General features: G+C 41.8%; 3 protein-coding genes across 4 annotated transcripts in view; all 3 read left to right on the forward strand.

The window, feature by feature from the left end:
- Positions 1-3,951, forward strand: part of LOC110513948 (microtubule-associated serine/threonine-protein kinase 1) — an 82,625-nt gene extending 78,674 nt beyond the window's left edge. For both annotated transcript variants that reach the window (XM_036949265.1, XM_036949266.1), the window contains one exon: positions 286-3,951. In XM_036949265.1, coding sequence (XP_036805160.1) covers positions 286-1,761 — 1,476 coding nt within the window. In that variant the 3' untranslated portion in view covers positions 1,762-3,951. The remainder of the gene's footprint in view (positions 1-285) is intronic.
- Positions 3,952-7,959: 4,008 nt separating this feature from the next.
- LOC110485632 (cysteine protease ATG4D) lies at positions 7,960-17,725 on the forward strand. The gene is made up of 11 exons (XM_036949267.1): positions 7,960-8,419; positions 9,983-10,292; positions 10,629-10,712; positions 10,864-11,037; positions 11,482-11,845; positions 12,352-12,416; positions 12,574-12,731; positions 12,847-12,925; positions 13,026-13,102; positions 13,235-13,354; positions 15,385-17,725. The coding sequence occupies exons 2-11, from the start codon at positions 10,031-10,033 to the stop codon at positions 15,583-15,585; spliced, it is 1,584 nt and encodes a 527-aa protein (XP_036805162.1). The 5' UTR covers positions 7,960-8,419; positions 9,983-10,030; the 3' UTR covers positions 15,586-17,725.
- Positions 17,726-21,069: 3,344 nt separating this feature from the next.
- LOC110517362 (transcription activator BRG1) overlaps positions 21,070-22,699 on the forward strand; it is a 32,397-nt gene continuing 30,767 nt past the window's right edge. The window contains exons 1-2 of the mRNA XM_036949273.1: positions 21,070-21,258; positions 21,808-22,095. Of these exons, the coding sequence (XP_036805168.1) occupies positions 21,871-22,095 (225 nt within the window). The 5' untranslated portion in view covers positions 21,070-21,258; positions 21,808-21,870. The remainder of the gene's footprint in view (positions 21,259-21,807; positions 22,096-22,699) is intronic.

The following is a 22,699-nucleotide window of genomic DNA, read 5'->3' on the forward strand; positions in this document are numbered from 1 at the left end:
TGTGGCGGTCTGAGATGTGTATTAGAGGTGTGACACATGGGTAACGTGTGCTATGGGTGTATAATGAATGTGTCCAGTTTGTAATGTACAGTATAGTGTTGATTTAGTATTTTCATCTCGTTTATTAGTTTAAGTATACATGAGGAAGACATTTAAATACAGTTAAAACAACACATTGGGAATTAAAAGAACTTGAGTCTTTTTTAGTAGACCTACTGTATACAGCATCACTATGTGTCTAAGACAATTTCCCCCTAAATAAAAGTTTATCCTATCCTATTCTAGGTCCAGCACTCTGACTTGTACCGCAAGGACCAGTTCCACTGTTGCGAGTTGGGGCTCCAGAGTTTGTTGGAGACGGAAGGGGAGAATCTACCACCTCTGAACCCCCCACTGCTGCCCTCCGCCCCAGGCTCCCAGGGTTCATCTACAGGGGCAACTACCACGACACCAGAGACGGGGGTGCTCAAGCCGATGAGGAAGTTAGGGAGGCAAGAGTCGCCGCTGAGTAGGGATACACTGCTGGCTGGGAGGGAGAGGGAAAGAGAGAGAGAGAGGAAGAGAGAGAGAGAAAGATCGAGGGAGAGGGTGGGAGAGATCATTATGGCTTATAGCAACAGGACAACAACCGTCCCAGAGAGGTCACCTAACCGAGGAGGAGGAGCCACAACAGATAATCACCAATCATTAGTTAGAAAACCCTCAACCAGTGAGCATACCTTTAGCCCTCAGAGTAGCCCCACCTACAGAGCCCAATCCAGCCAATCGCCAAATCTGGATTCCATCAAAACTACAAGTCCCATTACTCCCACTGGGTCACCAGGTATCTTTAGGGGCCACCCAGAAGGAGCAGAGAAGAGCCAGCGTCAGACAAACATGTCTATCAAGCAACAGAGCCTCCGAACGGCCGTGAGTACAAGCCCTCTCAGCCAAGACTCCCAGGAGAATTACGGAGAGGACAGAACGGAACCAAAGCTAAATGGAGACACCAAGGTGTGTCCTCCTCCCAGGCCCAGCATGCCCTGTGGGGGCCCTCTAGGGAGAGGCACTAGTCCAGACAGAGGCATGGGTATGGGTGGATCATCAATAACGTCAGGGTCTACAGGTATGTTCAAGGCTAGTAGTAAACCATCAGGAATAGTAGGAGAGAGCCTGAGAAAGAATGGAGCCGAGAACAATGGCTCTCCAAGAACTTCAGAACTGGGGTTGAGAAGCCCCAAAAGCCCCAAACCTCCAGCCAGGGCCCTGGCTCCAGCTGTCCCACCCCACGGACAACCCCTCTCCCTGGGCAAGGTGAGGCAGGGCCTGGGGCCTGTCAACTGCTACCGAGGGACCCTGGACTGGGAGGATAAATGTCGGCTGGAGGTAGTGGAAGAACACTCTCCATCCCCTTCCCCCTCCCCCACAGGCGTCACCCCCTCGCTTTGCGCACCCTCCTTCTGTCCAGGCAGGTCCAGGCCTGTTTCCCCCGGCGACAAGACCAGCTTTGTCACCCAGCTGACCAGTGCCGCTAAATTAGTCCTGGGGCCTATAAAGGGGTCAATGGTGTCCCAGTCCCAGGAGGGGCCCAAGGGGAAGGAGCTGAAAGACATGCCCAAGCCGGGTGAGGAGAAGCAAGGTGCCTCGGCAGGAAAGTCTGAGGCTTCGTCCGGACTCGGAGTCCGGATGGTTGGCGGTGGCACCACAGTGGCCCAAAGTCCAGCTAACTCTGTTCCTCAGTCTGATAAGGCGAACACAGGTAGCCACCCCCACAAATTGTAACCCTTCTATCTGAAAGGAGTTTAGAGAGGAGGGCATTGAGAAATGAGATGCCTTTTCAGATTTCTAGAACAATTCCACAATGTCAAGCAATGTCAAGCTTAAGACGACATTCCAGTTCTAGAAAAGCATATCAACATGGTATTGACTTATCTGTAACCATGAGTGAGCAGAACTATTGTAAAGGTGCTGTTACGGCCATTTTCTATTATACAGTTAGTATATATTAAGACAACGCTCCACTTTATGAACTATTAGATATCTATAACAGATCTGTATGTATGTATGTGAAATGAATGCATGTCATGTGGTACATTTTGTGTGTTTCTAGAATAAAAAGGAGTGAAAAGTGCTTTACTGATCAAAACATGCTGAATACTGTGAAACACCAAATCCAGTTACTTACTCGTTTTTTCTATCTCGACTAAACGACCAGTCACTTCTGTTTCTGTAATTCACTCAAATAAACGTAATCACAAGCAGAGGGTATGCTGAGGCACAATCTAGTCATTACAACCTTGACAGCAACAACAACAAAACACAAAATCCAATCGGCCACTGTAGATTTGTCTTCGGAAAGTAAATGACAAAATTACTACTGTAAAAGACAATGACGCAGCCACTAGATTTTATCTTTAGAAAGACACTCGACTGAGCCACACAGGACCAATGACTACTGTAGTTTTCTGTTACTACTGTAAGGCCGCCCATGACAAAGAATTATGGTCCAACACTACACTCACTGAAGTCCTCAGTTGATTAGCATAGCCAGATTAGCATAGCATGCTGTCAGTGAATGTCTGTAAGTGAAGGATGAAGTGAAACAACCTTGAGTTAGTTCTGGGTGAATCTTGAAGGCTATGGCACATTTGTGTGCCATGGATTGCGTCCGAAATGGCATCCTATTCCCTATAAAGTGGACTACTTTTGATCAGAGCCCCTGTGGTAGTGCACTATATAGGGAATAGGGTGCATTTGGTGCCTTGGTAAAGAAGAGTAAAGCTCCTCTGACAGTTCTGAAGCTCAGAGCGCTTATCTCTACAGAACAGGACTACTACTGCAGCCCACACACACACACACACACACACTGGTGTAAGCGGAGTTGATATTCATGGATTTAAATCCCATACCCCTGTGGTGGATGATTTGGGCTGTGTGCGTGTGTGCGTGCCCCAATGTGTGTGTGTCAGTTCAGGGATGGGTTCAGTAAGCCAGAAACTATATAGAAATTAACAGAATCCAAACTTGAATAACATTGATAAACTAGAATAATTGTATTTTGTTGTGAATAAAATGATCTGTTACTTGATCCTGACTGCACAGCTACGGTAAGGAGATTACTGTAAATATCTGTAAAGACTATGGCTCTACTATTCGTACGTTCTAATTGTCACTCATCATGTTTTGTTTTGAACCAAAAAGGTGAAGAAGAAAAAGCAGGTGTAAATGGATGTAGCATATTTAATAGATGTAAAATGCATATTAAGGGCTTTATGGATGGATAAGGTTTTTCATTCTTTGATGTCAAATGTTCACTTGCTGTTGCTGTTATCGTTTATCCATCTGTTTTTCTATTAACCTTATTTTCATATTGGATTCCTTCCCAATTCTGGTGTCAGGTATCTGAGAGTTTAACTGTCTGTTTCTTGCCAACTCTGTATGGAGTTGTCATGTCAAACAATGGCAATGGAGTAGGCAAAATCACAAACAGATCTGGGACCAGGCTAGTAGTCTGTGTTGTGAAATAATAATATGACTATGTTTCACTCACCACAGTTGGATTCACTGTAAGTTGAGCACTACAACTGTATGTGTGTTAAGATAATACACTGTGCATTATTTCAATGGTGAAATTATGATGATCTCTCTCTCTCTCTCTCTCTCTCTCTCTCTCATGTATCTTCTCTATCAAACATGTAACACCCATAATCTTTATGCGAATGATTGGCAAATGTTTGTTAGTGGGTGAAGAATATCAGATGTTGGAATTAGTCTGGTAGAATATGCAAGCTTTTATGTACTACATTACTTGGCTACTTTTCAGACGACTTTCTGACTGCAGCCTATAACTTGGATCATACCGCCCCCTTATGGTGTGTGTATATATACAGTACCAGTCAAATGTTTGGACACACCTACACGTTCCAGGGTTTTTCTTTATTTTTACTATTTACTACATTGTAGAATAATAGTGAAGACATCAAAACGATGAAATAACACATATGGAATCATGTAGTAGCCAAAAAAGTGTTAAATAAATCAAAATATATTTTATATTTGAGATTCTTCAAAGTAACCACCTTGATGACAGCTTTGCACTCTCTTGGTATTCTCTCAACCAGCATCATGAGGTAGTCACCTGGAATGCATATGAATTAACAGGTGTGCCTTGTTAAAAGTTAATTTGTGGAATTTCTTTCCTTCTTAATGCGTTTGAGCCAATCAGTTGTGTTGTGACAAGGTTGTGTTGTGTTGTGACATGGTAGGGGTGGTATACAGAAGATATTTGGTAAAAGACCACTTACATATTATGGCAAGAACAGATCAAATAAGCAAAGAGAAATGACAGTCCAACATTACTTTAAGACATGAAGGTCAGTCAATCCTAAAAATGTCAAGAACTTTGACAGTTTCTTCAAGTGCAGTCGCAAAAACCATCAAGCGCTATGATAAAACTGGCTCTCATGAGGACTGCCATAGGAAAGGAAGACCCAGAGTTACCTCTGCTGCAGAGAATAAGTTCATTAGAGTTAACTGCACCTCAGAAATTGCTTCTCAACATCAACTGTTCAGAGGAGACTCTGTGAATCAGGCCTTCATGGTCGAATTCCTGCAAAGAAACCACTACCAAAATACATCAATAAGAAGAAGAGACTTGCTTGGGCTAGGAAACACGGGCAGTGGACATTAGACCGGTGGAAATATGTCCATTGGTGTGATGAGTCCAAATTTGGAAAAGCATTCCAGGTGAAGCTGGTTGAGAGAATCAAGGCAAAGTGTGGCTACTTTGAAGAATCTCAAATATAAAATATATTTTGATTTGTTTAATAATTTTTTGGTTACTACATGATTCCATATGTGTTATTTCATAGTTTTGATGTCTCCACTATTATTCTACAGTGTAGAAAATAGTAAAAATAAAGAAAATCCCTGGAATGAGTAGGTGTGTCCAAACTTTTCACTGGTACTGTATATATATAAAACATTGTTCCATATCATAATCATAATGCCATGTAATTTAACATAGTTTATTCAAAATAAATATCTCATTTTATACTATTATGGAGTTTATTATCATCATATCTGAGAGCTACATATTGTTGTAATGACAGGTCAAGGTACTTAATATAGCAAGATATATTTTAGGGATGCTGTTGTAATGAAGAGGCCTAGGGCTGTGGCCTATTCAGACTTGAGATAAGAACACTTAAGTTGGACTTAAGTCAAGACATGTGGACTTAAATCGAGGTTTTATTGACTTAAATCCATGTTAACTACTCATCTCAAGTCTAAATTTGGCCCCTACTGAATATACAGTTGTCTCTTGTTTTGGTAGATAACTGGAATGTTTGCAGTAGTTTACAATATATTCTTATTGTTATATGAATCATTCCACTTGTTGTTATTCTCTTACTGTTCAGAAATGGGTGGCTCTTTAGCGTTATTCTGTGACTGTTAGTTCTACCTTCAAATATAAAGGGAACCAGATAACATTTTGTCATATTTCCCATGTTATCAACCTGATCACTAAGGTGGTGTTTATTGTATTATAATCATTGAAACATCAGGAGTAGATAAGTTAGTCAAAACTGGTCTGTGAAGAGAAAATACATGCACATTTTGAATAATAAACTCTCTCATTATTTGTATGTGAGGTTTTTTGCAGGCATATTTTACTCAAAACTTTGCATGGAGGAATTCCGTGGTATATGGAGATCTGTTTTATATGTTAACGATGGCAGAAAATGCACATCCTAATCATGATTATGATGAATTGTTTGAAATGCACTTTATATTTTCAAGCGTTTTTTTCTTCATTTCTAAGTGTTTGTTTTGGTCTGTATTGCTACAGTTATGTATTATCTGGGCGAAAATAAAATCTAAACTGTACTTAAACAAATATACAATTATATTTATTCACAATGGCCACCAACGATTAATATGTCTCATTCACCTCATTTGAAAATGTTATGTAGATAAAGGGCAAGTATGATGACATTATACCTTTCTCTTGTTGTTTGTCATTTCGGTGTTTCTTATTTACATTGAACATGTTGGTCCGTTACCTAGCAGATGCTCTTATCAAGAGTTACTTACAGACAGTATAGTCAACTAAGGTAGATACAGCAATCACATATCACAGTCATTGCGGGTATTTCTTCAATAAACCAGATATCAGCAAAATCAGTGCTAGTAAGAAAGGACAAATGGGAGCGTTAGTGCCAGAAAGACAAGTACAACAGTCTAATACTAGACATGTGAAGGGAAGAACGTGTAATACAATTCAGAGAATTTATCCAAACTTGAACTTCTGCCACCATCATTTTCTTGTGCATACGGATAATAAATACAGGCGTGGAGCTCATAACGTCAGCCTATGATCTGCACAACCTGGCTCCAGATGGCCAATGTTCAACAGCAAAAGGATACATAAACATATTTATATTCTACAACCTTTGTTTTCCACATTTATTAAAATTACTTAAGTCTAGTGTAACCTAATGTGCATTCATAACTACATTATGTCCATCCATAAAAATATATATAATTATATGCAGATCAACTAGGCTAAATGTAGTAAACTAGACAACAGAGACCTTTGGTATTAGTAGTAGTGGTTAATCATAATAAAATGCATGAACTAATTTCATTCACAATTTTACCGGTACTTATCTGTAGCCAACACCCCATGGACGTCAGATGCTTTACATAATGTCAGTGTAAAATATTACCCTATGAAACACGCACTATGCCTTTAAAAAAAAAAGTATATATTTTGATATAATAAATCATTCATTTTTATTACAAATTATACAGTACATCGAGAAACAGTAAACACAGAATTGTTGTATTATATAACAGATGACAGAAAAGGTGTCTACATTTGTCTCACTGCCCCCACTTTCTGATCATCGGTACTCTCTCTGATCACACTGATCAATCTTTTATCTCTCCAGATTAGACAAAAGACAGAATATCCACAGAGGGCATTCCCAGGCTCCATCACCACTGGCAGAGGCAGCCCCAGGCACTCCACCTGTCGCCTGTACTCATCCATTGCCTGGTCGAGAGCCTAAAGGGATAAAGGGTTGCTCAGGCTTCCTGCGACGAGGGTCCAGTCTTATACATGTAGCTCTCCTGTCATGCTATGGCACAATGTTCTTCAACATCAGAAAGTTCCCAGTTGCAACAGAATGCCAGTAAAATGGCAATTTCCCCTGGCAAATCCAGGATTGCTAAATAAAAACAAGACTTTTTTGGTTTATCTATGTTTTGTGCACGCGTATTAAAAAATATTGACAAAAAATAACAATTCAATATTAAAGTCAGGCAAGATCTCACATTACACACACCCCTGTACACATACACATCTAAATAAATAATATAAATCAAATAAAGGAGATGAGAGATTGCAATTTCTTTATACATCAACAATAATATTTGAATGTACAAATACTTTTTTTTGTAACTAAAGGGAATTCAAAAGACCTACAAAGTCATATGTAAAGGCTTAAAATCCGGGGACATTAAAACAAGTAATTTATGAATATAGAATTTACTCATAAGTATCATAACATTAACAATGAATTCGAGTTTCTTATCTATGTTATTGGAATTTTTTTGAAAGTATTTTTTTGCTCAGGGTAAAGTTATATAGAGATTTAGCTAGTTGAGAAATATACAACAAGATCATCCCAGAGTTCTACAATTATGACTGAACGATATTTAGACAGCAGGCTTTTGGTAGTTTGCACGATTAGTCACATGACATGCTCAGGGGAGCATGACAAGGATATGCAGTACAGGTTAATTTTAATAAAATGCATGATCTCATTTCATTCACACAGTTACACTAGGTCTTTACACCCCATAGACGCCAGCTTATTTACATAATATGACGAACGTCAATCTGTAAAATATTAGCCAATAATACGCGCGCTATGATTTATTGTTAGGATATAAATCAATATAGTTGCTCGTTTCAGTAGGTTGACCAATCACGTTGTTAGTACAGCCTATCAGGAAGTATCAAGAGCCATCCTTATTGTATGTTGTCAACCCGCTGATCCTGCAAGCTAACTAGCTAGCACGCGAAGTAAATCGCTGGGTGAACTATAATTCGACTGAGTTTAACGTTACTCGTTGGCTGAAGAAAATTTCATTTTAATCGCTGACATTGGCTGTGGTTGTCCTGGAGTCGTCAAGAAAGGCGAGACATTAACGCGTTAGCCTGTTTTTTACAAAGTTGCTAACCAGATCCGTTGACAGCTAGCTAGCTACTGTAGCTTGGCAGCTAACTGTCTGTATTGAGTTACCACAGCAAAGCTACGTAGTACGTGGTCTCAACCCTGCACTTCCGAGCCGTCGCCGTCCTATCAAGCAATTTTACGATTTTACTTGGTTAAAGACCTCTCATGTCAATGACACTCTTCACAAAGTGGTAAGGTTATGATCTTGGCTATGTTGTGTTGGATGATGTTTATCTAGTAACTAGCTAGGTAAATTAGTAGTTAAGCCAATATCATCTAATTAAGCCAGACTGTAGCCCCTTAATAGGTGTAACTAACTAGCTGTCATGTTAGAGCTAGTGATTTTTAAGAAACGTGACAGCTTGGTTACTTCTTTAAATAACAGGATGATTATCATAGCTAATAGGTAGGCTACGGTGTAGAAAAGGCTAGTTAGCTACATCTTTTGACCATCCGCTACCAAGGCTGATCACTGTCACCCCCAGCTGTTTGTTGTCACACACCAATCACATGATGGCTATTCTATCGTGTTTTCCCAGAAAGGACAGAAATTCCTCATCATTAGGTTAAATAAACTATTTCCAGTTTCAGTACAGAGTAGGAAGTGAAGTCACTTGTTCTACATTCCAGTGTTACCATGTCTGTTAACATCTGTTCTCTTGTCACTCAGGCACATCATCCTGTGATGACTCTAAACTTAGTGATACCCACATCTTTTTTTCAACTATACTGAACAAAAATATAAAACGCAACAGTCCTATGTTTCATGAGATGAAATAAAAGATCCCAGACATTTTCCATATGCGCTAAAAGCTTATTTTTCTCAAATTTGGTACACAAATTTGTTTACATCCCTGTTAGTGACAATTTCTCCTTTGCCAAGATAATCCATCCTCCTGACAGATATCAAGAAGCTGATTAAATGGCATACAAAGCCACAGGTGCACCTTGTGCTGGGGACAATAAAAGGCCACTCTAAAATGTGCAGATTTGTGTCACAACACAATGCCACAGATGTCTCAAGTTGAGGGAGTGTGCAATTGGCATGCTGACTGCAGGAATGTCCACAACAGAAGTTTCCAAATAATTTAATGTTCATTTCTCTACCATAAACCGCCTCAAGTCGTTTTAGAAAATTTGGCAGTACATCCAACCAACCTTACAACCGCAGGCCACGTGTAACTAAGCCAGCCCAGCATGTCTGTATTCCCAGTCATGTGAAATCCATAGATTAAGGCATAATTCATTTATTTCAATTTAAGGATTTCCTTCTGTGAACTGTAACTCAGTAAAATTTTTGAAATTGTAGCATTTCGCATTTAATTTTGTTCAGCGCAGGGGAAGGAGGGAGAAGTGGTTTACTTTGAAACTGACTGTGACTAATATTGTTTTTCCCAATAGCATTCACTAGCCTAACCACTGCGACAGCTGCAATGTTCTGCATAATAATAGCAAAGTCGTCAAAAATGTTTAATCCCTGCCACTTTCAGATCCACTTTCTTGTGAATCAGCATGAAATGAGAGAAAGTCGGCCTCAAATCAGTCATTGTTTAGACGTACAACTAGCTTAACCTTTCTCTCTTTCAATGTTAATGTTTAAACTTCATCTTAGTGCTGGACAGACAAAAGGAGAGCGACACATATAGCACTTACTCCATGGCTAATCAAATTACACATGCATGCACTGTCGTAGAAAATCAATGTTTATCTCTCTTCCCCACCCCTCTCTCTCTCTCATCCCTCTCTTCCGTCAGGTCCCTATTGCTATGAGGATCTGCAGAGCCCTGCTGTAAGCCTGAGCCATGAACTCCGTGTCTCCCAGTGCAGTTCAGTATGTGGGGGGAGTAGGAGTGGTGTGTCAGGATGACACCCTCCAGAGAGAGGAGACCAAGAGGCCTCAGCAGCCACAGCTGGTGGACCCTGGCGGAGGAAGTGGCTTTGGGAAGCGGCAGGGTACTGATGTCGGTGGGGGTGGAACCAGAGATGCCACCACCGCTGGAGAGCCAGACGAGGTGGACAAACTCAAGACCAAGCTGATGTCGGCGTGGAATAATGTCAAATACGGTCAGTCAGTGGGTTCATTTGAACTTTTTTCCATAAGGCGGATAGTTCTATATAGCTGTTTAACTAGCGACAAACATAACTTCCAGTTTTTCTATACAGTCGGTTTAACAATGGCTTTTTATTTTCTTAAGAAATAGCAACAAGGGGGATTTTATAGTCTTTGTACTTTCTGTGTGAATAATCTTTGTTAGGTCTTTTTTTTTTTCTCAACAGAAGTCTCATACAAAGCTATGTGTAATAGCCCTCCCGAAGTCAACTTCCCCCTTCCTCACCCAGTCATCAAGACATAAAGAATCCCCTCTAAAAAGGTCCGTTCTGTTTCTTTTCCCTCTTTAGGCTGGTCAGTCAAGTCGAAGACCACATTCAACAAGAGCTCTCCGGTGACTGTAATGGGCCACTCCTATCTGCTCAATAGTGAAGGTAGCTAACCTCCAACAACCCCACTCCCAACTTCAAAATACTTCCTGGTAAAATAGATGACTCTCTCTGCTCCATACCCAGTGTGGAAAAACGGGTTGGAAATATGTATTTTAACCAGTTCTGCTCACTGGGTATCTCTCTACCCTTCCAGACGAGGTGGAGCGGTTCAGGCGGGCGTTCGTGTCTCGGCTGTGGCTGACCTACCGTAGGGAGTTCCCCCAGCTGGAGGGCTCCACCTTGACTACAGACTGTGGCTGGGGCTGCATGCTGCGGAGCGGACAGATGCTGCTGGCCCAAGGCCTACTGCTACATCTGCTGCCACGAGGTGAGACAACTCATAGAGTTAGAAAGAGGGCTCTAAATGGGTCGAGATACAAAGATGGGTCCTCTTCCTAACTCTGAGACAACTGCACCAAATCTGGTCCAATCCAATCCCAAATGGACCCCTATGCACATACAATTGTGGAGATCTGATAGGATTTGTTTGGTATAAGCAATATGATCAGTGAAACTTACACCTAGCAGGGTGGAGCTATTAACATATTGCATACACCTGTCAGATCCTCTCAGATCTCCACCAGTGCGTAGGGCGTAGGGGTCCATTTGGGATGGGGCCCCTGTCTCTCTCACTCTTGTTTCTCTTTCTGCCACATCTCTCTTCAACTGTTTCTCTCTCTCTCTTTCCTGGTCTGTCTCCCCTCTCTCTCCTCTGTCTCCTCCATCCACCTCTCCATCGATCACTACTAACTGTCTGTATTGTGTTGTCTAGACTGGTTGTGGCCAGACGCCCAGCAGTTCGCTGATGTAGACTTTGAGGCTTTGAGACCCCGCTCCCCGTCCCGTGCTGGTGGCGTACCCATCCCCTCCTTCGGCTACTCCTCCTCCTCGCGGACCCCCACCACGCCCCAGAAGAACTCCATGCCAGGGGGCACGGCTCTCAACCATACCCAGAAGAAGAAGCCCGATTCGGGCAGGGACAGGCAGGCTGAGCCCCTCCACCGGAGGGTTGTGGCCTGGTTTGGGGATGAGCCCCCGGCCCCGTTTGGGGTGCACCAGCTGGTAGAATTGGGGAAGAGCTCAGGGAAGAAGGCGGGGGACTGGTACGGCCCCTCAGTGGTGGCACACATACTACGGTGAGGAGCCCTCCATGGGGTGTGGTCAAGATAATGATGCTGTCAGAGCATCAGCCATAGAAGTAGAATCTATAGAACATACCTCATTCAAGTCAGTGATGGCATTAGCATGCATTTGATTTCTGTACTTAGATTTTTGATAGATGTCTGTAATGCCATAGTGCATCAGAATGATCTCCAGCAGACATGTTTACTGATGCACCTTTATTGTGTAGATGTTTTGGTTGCTATTATATTTTTTAAGAAGGCTCGGTGGTATGCCTGACTGCATGTTGACGTTTACCAGGGTTGGAGTCAATTACATTACAATTCCACTCAATTCAGGAAGTAAACTGAAATTCCAATTGTTTTCAATGTTGTTCAATGAGGAACATTTGGAATTAGACTCAACATTTGGTTTACTTTCTGAATTGAAATGGAATTGAACCAAACCCTGATATTTACTTCATGCCCAGTAGCATCAGTATGTTGTGACATTAAACATGAGCCGTATGTTTGTTTTCCAGAAAAGCAGTTGCCAAGACTTCTGAGGTTCACAACCTGGCTGTATATGTAGCGCAGGATTGTACCGGTGAGTTTGACTTTACACTGTACCTTTCCTACTGGGTAGTTGGTTGGTTGGTTGGTGTTGTTGGTTGGTGTTGTCATTTGTCGAATTCTCCAGATATTGTATGTTTGGTCCACCTAGTGAAACTTAGGCCCATAGTAGCATTGTGTGTTTCTTTCAGTGTACAAAAAGGACGTGGTGCATCTGTGTGACCAGTCGTTGAACCAGAGTATATCAGATCCTGAGCCCAGTGGTCCAGGCTGGAAGTCTGTCATCATTCTGGTTCCAGTCCGACTAGGAGGAGACTCTCTCAACCCCTCCTACATCAAGTGTGTCAGGGTGTGTACACGCATGTACACACACACTTTCATAACCTAACCTTCGTCACAAAGCTTGTTATTTCTCCATGGTTGATGTCACTCTAACATGAATATGGATTTCTTTGTGTCTGAAGAACATTCTCAGGTTAGAATGCTGTATCGGGATCATCGGCGGCAAACCCAAGCATTCGCTGTTCTTTATCGGCTGCCAAGGTAAGAAATGCACTCTTCTTCCTGGTTCAGTTGCTTCTGATTGGACAGTGGGCTGTCATTTAACCTAACCTCGCCTTCTTCTTATTTCCTGTCCAATCAGACGAGCAGTTGCTGTATCTGGACCCTCACTACTGTCAGGCCGTGGTGGATGTCACTCAAGACAACTTCCCACTGGAGGTTGGCTGGACTTTATATCGCTCTGCTATGACCCAGATAAGCATGTTTTGACTGGATCAAAGTAGGTCATTTCAGATTCAGACGTGTACCTTGTCTGTAATGCTCTCCCTCTCTCGCTCCCCACCTCCCCAGTCGTTCCACTGTAGCTCGCCCAGGAAGATGCCCTTTAGTCGCATGGACCCCAGCTGTACTATAGGCTTCTACGCCAAGAACAAGAAGGACTTTGAGTCTCTGTGTTCTGCCGTCTGTGTGGTGAGCTCAGCCTCTTGTCCTCATTTCAAGTCTCTTCTTACTCATGTATACATTCCTCACTTATGCATCATTTATACATTAGTTATGCATCACATATAGATCATTTATAGATCTTTAATTTATAGATCTTTGACGCTGATATGATTTATAGATGCATGAGTTGAAGCAACGCAACTTAGATGGCTTATTCTTCACTTAATAGATAGATAGACATGTTACACGTCAGTGATACATCACTTCTACATCAGTTACTGGATACATCACTTCTACATCAGTTACTGGATACATCACTTCTACATCAGTTACTGGATACATCACTTATACATCAGTTACTGGATACAGCACTTATACATCAGTTACTGGATACAGCACTTATACATCAGTTACTGGATACAGCACTTATACATCAGTTACTGGATACAGCACTTATACATCAGTTACTGGATACAGCACTTATACATCAGTTACTGGATACAGCACTTATACATCAGTTACTGGATACAGCACTTATACATCAGTTACTGGATACAGCACTTATACATCAGTTACTGGATACAGCACTTATACATCAGTTACTGGATACAGCACTTATACATCTGTTACTGGATACAGCACTTATACATCTGTTACTGGATACAGCACGTATACATCTGTTACTGGATACAGCACTTATACATCTGTTACTGGATACAGCACTTACTGTTACTGTATACATCACTTATACATCTCTTACTGTATACATCACTTATACAGAACCATTCAAAAGTTTTGACACCTACTCATTCCATGTTTTTTCTTTATTTTGACTATTTTCTACGTTGTAGGACAGTAGTAAAGACATCAAAACTATGAAATAACACGTATGGAATCATTTAGCAACCAAAAAAGTGTTAAACAAATCAAAATATATTTCAGATTGTTCAAAGTAGCCACCCTTTGCCTTGATGACAGCTTTGCACACTCTTGGCATTCTCTCAACCAGCTTCATGAGGTAGTCACCTGGAATGCATTTCAATTAACAGGTGTGCCTCTTTCCTCAATGCGTTTGAGCCAATCAGTTGTGTTGTGGCAAGGTAGGGGTGATATACAGAAGATAGCCCTATTTGGTAAAAGACCAAGTCCATATTATGTCAAGAACAGCTCAAAGAAGCAAAGAGAAATGACAGTCCATCTACTTTAAGACATGAAGGTCAGTCAATCTGGAAAATGTCAAGATCATTGACAGTTTCTTAAAGTTCAGTCGCAAAAACCATCAAGCACTATGAAGAAACTGGCTCTCATGAGGACCGCCACAGGAAAGGAAGACCCAGAGTTACCTCTGCTGCAGAGGACAAGTTCATTAGAGTTAACTGTCTCTCATGAGGACCGCCACAGGAAAGGAAGACCCAGAGTTACCTCTGCTGCAGAGGATAAGTTCATTAGAGTTAACTGTCTCTCATGAGGACCGCCACAGGAAAGGAAGACCCAGAGTTACCTCTGCTGCAGAGGATAAGTTCATTAGAGTTAACTGTCTCTCATGAGGACCGCCACAGGAAAGGAAGACCCAGAGTTACCTCTGCTGCAGAGGATAAGTTCATTAGAGTTAACTGTCTCTCATGAGGACCGCCACAGGAAAGGAAGACCCAGAGTTACCTCTGCTGCAGAGGACAAGTTCATTAGAGTTAACTGCACCTCAGATTGCAGCCCAAATAAATGCTTCACAGTGTTCAAGTAACAGACACATCTCAACACCAACTGTTCAGAGGAGACTGTGTGTATCAGGGCTTCATGGTCGAATTGCTGCAAAGAAACCACTACTAAAGGACACCAATAAGAAGATGAGACTTGCTTGGGCAATGTAGAAAATAGCAAAAATAATGAAAAAATCATGGAATGAGTAGGTGTGTCCAAACTTTTGACTGACTACACCAACTGTATACATCAGTTGCACTAACTGTTACTGTATACATCACTTACATAAAACTCTTATCTTATTCTGGGTGACTTTTTAATAAGTGACCAATTCAACACTTTCATATTCCCCCCCCCAGGCCCTATCGTCGCCCGAAGAGAAGTACCCCATCTTTACCTTCGTGGAGGGCCAGGCCCAGGACTATGGACTGGTGGGCCACAGCTCCTCCTATCCTCACTATGACACCTCCCCCACCCCTGGCCCCGCCCACATGCTGCCCCAAGGCAAGCTCAGCAGGAGCAACAACATAGGCAGCTCTGACGACTTTGTCTTCTTGTGAGTACTGGTTTGTGTTCCTGAGGAACGAAATGTAAGCAAACAGGGAAAGACTGACTTAGAATTTTGGGATGGATTCCATTTCCCTGTTTTTATAGAGCTCAAAGTGGATATATGCTTTCTGCTATATCACAAACTCTGGCATTTGTGTCCATCATATTCGAGGCGAGGCTTCAACTGAATCTCACTGTCGGCCTGTCTCTGTCTGGGCAGAAACAGGTCTTAAAAACTAACGCTAGGCATTACTAAATTGGATTGTTGCCCCATACCAAATGGACCCTAAGCCCTATACACTTATGGAGATCTGACAGGTGTTAGTAATATAAACTAGGCTAGGTGTAAGCTTCACCATATTGCTTATTTATACCAATCAATTCCGCTCAGATCTCCAAGGCCGTAGGGATTTGGGATGGGGCCTCTGACTTCATTTTGGGAACAATAACAACTGGAAACACGGAGCCTGTTTGATACATGCTACATGACAGGGGTCACTAGTAGTGGAAGACAAGGTACTCAGCCTTCTTCTCTCTGACTTGTATTATAATACTGCTGTACAATTTTTACATACATTTCTGTTTTGTAAGATTTATTAAGTGTGTGGGTGTGTGTGTGAAATGATTTGTGTGTGAACTGAAGCTGTTGGTGTGTTGATTCGCTGTTACGTTCACATTCCTCTACTGTACTCTTATATTCCCTATGCCATCTTAATTCAGTGTCATGGCTATAGTACTATATTCATACTACATGGCTATATGAATTTCATTGCAGCATTCCAACCCTCTCTTTAGTTGTGCTGTCCTTTGACACACCATTCAGGCAACAATAAATGACCTGGACTGGGCTCCCTACCTAACCTCGCTCAGTGTTTTCCAGACCTGGGTTCAAATAGTATTTGCTTTTTTTTTTATTCCAAAAGGCACTTACTTTTGGGACTATTCTTTCTAGCAAGCTCAGAAAACACCAAGCAAGCTCAGAAAACCAATACTAATTGAACCCCAGGTCTGCTACACTCTCACACACTTTCATCAGCTCTCTCTTGTCAATTAGTCTACCAGTATCAACTTGCAACACACTAACAGGAATCCACTGTTACAACAATAGCCCCTTTTGTGTAATGTGTTTCACTAGCGCCTATCTAGATGATGGGAAATGATCCATTTACAAAGAAGCTATGTCCAAAATGACACCCTATTCCCTACATCGTGCACTACATAGAGAATAGGATGCCTTTTTGGATGAAGACAGTTTTTGGTTGTAGTGAGACTTGTTGAATGAGTGATTCTGAACTCCATTCCTCATAATGTTTTTAACAAGGTGGTGCTGCTGAGTACTGGCAGGGGGATGCCTCACTTTGGACTCAGATGTTTTTGCATTTTTGAACACGTGTAACTTCGATTTATTATGGTAGAGTTAAAAGCCTTGAACTTTGGAGACCTGCATATTAATATCTAAGCCAGGGCTGTTCAATTCTGGTCCTGGAGGGCCAAAACAATTGTTTTCTTTGTTTCTACCTGGTAGTTAATTGCACTCACCTGGTGTCTCAGCCAGGTCTCTCCTTATTAGAAGGAGAGGATGAAAACCAGGACCGACATTGAACAGCCCTGATCTAAGCATTAAACCCCCCCAAGCTCCCTCAACCCCAAAATGAAATAGTCTGGGAAGTGGTTAAAACACTGTTGATTGGATGCTTGATCTCACATTTTAATTAGGCTTCTGACCTGTGTGCAACAGGTATCCTCTAAGGGGCAAATCTTGACTTTCACTTAACCTGAATGTTGACTGATCATTCATTGAAGTCAATGGGAGAATAAGTGAGAATGTGAGGTTAGCGAGTTAGGATTCACCCCAGTAATCTGTGTATTTCATTCTTGTCCATGTGTATATTATCTCATAAAGGTGACATTTATTTTCAAAATAAAGTGAAGAATTGGCATATGTAGAAGTCTTAAATGTGCTAATGACCACCCTAATAAGGGACTGCATTCATGTGGACAACATGACTTTGTAAAACTGTTGTATAGAATGTTATTAAAGGTAACTTTTTTTGTATTTATTGTCTGAATATAAGATGAATTGAACTCTTGGCCTACATGTGTATGTTGTTTTTGTGCCAGCCAGGATTCTGGCAAGTAACAACCTCCTTATCCAAGTATCTATTGTCCCACAGTCACAATCTTTATCCTGTATAAAAACCACTATCTCCTACAGTGCCTTGAGAAAGTATTCACACCCCTTGACTTTTTCCATATTTTGTTGTAACAAATTGGGATTCAAATTAATTAACTTTTTGTGGAGGGAAAAATTCTAACACTTAAAAAAAAAATATATATATATATATAGGGGAGAACAAGTATTTGATACACTGCTGATTTTGCAGGTTTTCCTACTTACAAAGCATGTAGAGGTCTGTAATTTATCATAGGTACACTTCAACTGTGAGAGACAGAATCTAAAACAAAAATCCAGAAAATCACATTGTATGATTTTTAAGTAATTAATTTGCATTTTATTGCATGACATAAGTATTTGATCACCTACCAACCAGTAAGAATTCCGGCTCTCACAGACCTGTTAGTTTTTCTTTAAGAAGCCCTCCTGTTCTCCACTCGTTACCTGTATTAACTGCACCTGTTTGAACTTGTTACCTGTATAAAAGACACCTGTCCACACACTCAAACAGACTCCAACCTCTCCACAATGGCCAAGACCAGAGAGCTGTGTAAGGACATCAGGGTTAAAATTGTAGACCTGCACAAGGCTGGGATGGGCTACAGGACAATAGGCAAGCAGCTTGGTGAGAAGGCAACAACTGTTGGCACAATTATTACAAAATGGAAGAAGTTCAAGATATACGGTCAATCACCCTCGGTCTGGGGCTCCATGCAAGATCTCACCTCGTGGGGCATCAATGATCATGAGGAAGGTGAGGGATCAGCCCAGAACTACACGGCAGGACCTGATCAATGACCTGAAGAGAGCTGGGACCACAGTCTCAAAGAAAACCATTAGTAACACACTACGCCGTCATGGATTAAAATCCTGCAGCGCACGCAAGGTCCCCCTGCTCAAGCCAGCGTATGTCCAGGCCTGCCAGAAGTTTGCCAATGACCATCTGGATGATCCAGAGGAGGAGTGGGAGAAGGTCATGTGGTCTGATGAGACAAAAATAGAGCTTTTTGGTCTAAACTCCATTCGCTGTGTTTGGAGGAAGAAGAAGGATGAGTACAACCCCCAAGAACACCATCCCAACCGTGAAGCATGGAGGTGGAAACATCATTCTTTGGGGATGCTTTTCTGCAAAGGGGACAGGACGACTGCACCGTATTGAGGGGAGGATGGATGGGGCCATGTATTGCGAGATCTTGGCCAACAACCTCCTTCCCTCAGTAAGAGCATTGAAGATGGGTCGTAGCTGGGTCTTCCAGCATGACAACGACCCAAAACACACAGCCAGGGCAACTAAGGAGTGGCTCCGTAAGAAGCATCTCAAGGTCTTGGAGTGGCCTAGCCAGTCTCCAGAGCTGAACCCAATAGAAAATCTTTAGAGGGAGCTGAAAGTCCGTATTGCCCAGCGACAGCCCCGAAACCTGAAAGATCTGGAGAAGGTCTGTATGGAGGAGTGGGCCAAAATCCCTGCTGCAGTGTGTGCAAACCTGGTCAAGAACTACAGAAAACATATGATCTCTGTAATTGCAAACAAAGGTTTCTGTACCAAATATTAAGTTCTGCTTTTCTGATGTATCAAATACTTATGTCATGCAATAAAATGCAAATTCATTATTTAAAAATCATACAATGTGATTTTCTGGATTTTTGTTTTAGATTCCGTCTCTCACAGTTGAAGTGTACTTATGATAAATTACAGACCTCTACATGCTTTGTAAGTAGGAAACACTGCCGATTTGGCAGGTTATCAAATACTTATTCTCCCCACTGTATATATACACACCAGTGCATTCTAAAAGTATTCATTCCACTTGACTTTTTCAGAATTTTGTCACATTGCAGCCTTATCCTAAAATGGATTAAATTGTTTTTCCCCTTATCTATCTACACACAATGCCTCAATGACAAAGCAAAAACAGGTTTAGAAATGTATTAAAAATAAACTGAAATATCACATTTGCATATGCATTCAGTCCCTTTACTCAGTACTTTGTTGAAGCAGCAATTACAGCCTCAAGTCTTCTTGGGTATGACACTACAAGCTTGGCACACCTGTATTTGGGGAGTTTCCCCCATTCTTCTCTGCAGATCCTCTCAAGCTCTGTCAGGTTGGATGGGGAGCTTCGCTGCACAGCTATTATCAGGTCTCTCCAGAGATGTTCGATCTGGTTCAAGTCTGGGCTCTGGCTGGGCCACTCAAGGACATTCAGAGACTTGCCCTGAAGCCACTCCTGCGTAGTCTTGGCTGTGTGCTTAGGGTCGTTATCCTGTTCCTTCGCTCCAGTCTGAGGTCCTGAGTGCTCTGGACCAGGTTTTTTATCAAGGATCTCTCTGTGTTGTGTTGGATTTGCCCCAAACATAATGCTTTGTATTCGGGACATAAAGTTAATTTCTTTGCCACATTTTTTGCTGTTTTACTTTAGTGCCTTATTGCAAACAGGATGCATGTTTTAGACAATGTTTTTATTCTGTACAAGCTTCCTTCTTTCCACTCTGTCATTTAGGTTACATTTGTGGAGTAACTACAATGTTGTTGATCCATCCTCTGTGTTCTCCTTCACAGCCATTAAACTGTTTTAAAGTCACCATTGGCGTCATGAGCAGTTTCCTGAGCGGTTTCCTTCCTTTCCAGCAACTGAGTTAGGAAGGACGCCTGTATATTTGTAGTGTATTGATACACCATCCAAAGTGTAATTTATAACATCACCATGCTCAAAGGGATGTTCAATGTCTGCTTTTTTATTATTGTTTTACCCATCTACCAATAGGTGCTCTTCTTTGCATTGGAAAACCTCCCTGGTCTTTGTATTTATAATGGATCCTGTCAGCAGCTACTCTTCCTGGGGTCCAGCAACGTTAAGGCAGTTATATACTATTTAAAATATTACATGACATTCCATAACCCTTTACACAATACATTGTGTTTGTGGTTGAATCTGTGTTGTGAAGGCACTGTATGCCCCTACATGGATGGTGGTATTTGGTTTAGATAGAACATCTGTAACACAGAATAGACTCTTTGCTGTAATGGCTTCAAATCAAATAGTATCCTTGGAACTGATGTTGATCTAAATTCGGTCTGGAAATAAGAGTCACTGCTCAGTCTGTGCGAATGATTCATCTTTGCATTGTTTTTTTTTATCGAAATATCAATAATGAAATAACATATGACTTGGAAATCTAGACAAGACAAATAACTAATATGCAATGTACAGTGTGTATCCTAGCCTACGGTCAGTTTGTAACAATACACAATAGGCTGCCTTGGCTCTGTTGCTGCACAGGGACGCATGCGCAAATCTCGGCGGCCGTGACTCTACAGTCGGTCCTCACTGCAACCGTGAGGGAGGGGGCGCTCGAGCCACGTCGTTGAATCAAATAACCGCTTCAAGCGCAGCTCCACTGTTTACGAAAGAGCAAGGGTGAGAACATTAATTACGACAGTCGCGACGTGTCTAATAGAACCAAATTCAGGACAACGGGACACCGGCGAGCCTTGAATTTATCCCGGGTAAGTCCGACTGTGGCACAATCACAGACAGTCCGCCATTCCCCCTTCATCGAGACTCCCATTTAATGCTCTACAGGCAAGGGATAATATAATGTTCATGTCTCCCCCTTTTTAAGTTGAGTCGATAGACCGACGTGTATAAACAGAGGTGTAATTGCTATGCAACGAGAGGCTGTGCGCAACGAGTGCTTTGATGCAGCGCAGGGTGTGAGTGCATCAAACTGCCAGACAGAAAGGATGGATAACTAGTGAAATCATATTTTTCTATGAAGCAATCGCGACTTAGTAGCGATAGACGGATAATCGATAGGTTATTGGCTTTATATATTTCTTCAATAACCTCCGGCATGTCATCATTCCAAACATTCATTTTATTATGGCCATACCATTTAGCTATCATGGGTGGGTCCTATTAAAACGCTTATTACATAGTAATTTATTTATAGACATTACAAACTACACACATTTTAAAAGATTAGGCCCAATGAGATTTCAGTACTAATTAATGATCAGTCTTAATGCACATTTATCCTCTGTCTCGCTCTCCAGTGGTCCCTACTATCATCCAATAGCAAGAGGGTCTTCCCCCTCCAATCATCCCATTCATTCAGGATGTCCACTCCAGACCCTCCCATTGGGGGTACCCCTCGACAGGGTCCTTCCCCAGGCCCGGGGCCCTCTCCTGGGGCAATGCTTGGCCCCAGCCCTGGTCCTTCTCCAGGGGGGTCCTCTCACAGCATGATGGGGCCCAGCCCAGGGCCTCCATCCTCAGGTCACCCCCTGCCTCAGCCTGGGCCCTCTGGATACTCCCAGGAGAACATGCACACTCTGCACAAAGTAAGGACACCTTGTGGATTATTGAGTGCTACTGTACCTAACCAGCTGTACCCTTCAGAACCAAAGGCACATTTCCACATTGTGTGGACAATTACGTTTTTTTTCTTCTGTTGTGTTCTATTCTATTCCATGCTACTTTGTCTGCCATCTACAGTGTCGGTCGAAAGTTTGGACAGACCTACACATTCAAGGGTTTTTCTTCATTTTTACTATTTTCTACATTGTAGAATAATAGTGAAGACATCAAAACTATGAAATAGCACATATGGAATCATGATGTAACTAAAACAGTATTAAACAAATAAAAATATATTTTATATTTGAGATTATTCAAAGTAGCCACCCTTTGCCTTGATGGCAGCTTTGCACACTCTTGGCATTCTCTCAACCAGCTTCATGAGGTAGTCACCTGGAATGCATTTCAATTAACAGGTGTGCCTTTTTAAAAGTTAATTTGTGGAATTTCTTTCCTCAATGTGTTTGAGCCAATTAGTTGTGTTGTGACAAGGTATGGGTGGTATACAGAAGATAGTCCTATTTGGTAAAAGATCAAGTCCATATTATGGCAAGAACAGCTCAAATCAGCAAAGAGAAACAACAGTAC

Source organism: Oncorhynchus mykiss, chromosome 17, assembly GCF_013265735.2.
Source record: "Oncorhynchus mykiss isolate Arlee chromosome 17, USDA_OmykA_1.1, whole genome shotgun sequence".
Taxonomy (NCBI): domain Eukaryota; kingdom Metazoa; phylum Chordata; class Actinopteri; order Salmoniformes; family Salmonidae; genus Oncorhynchus; species Oncorhynchus mykiss.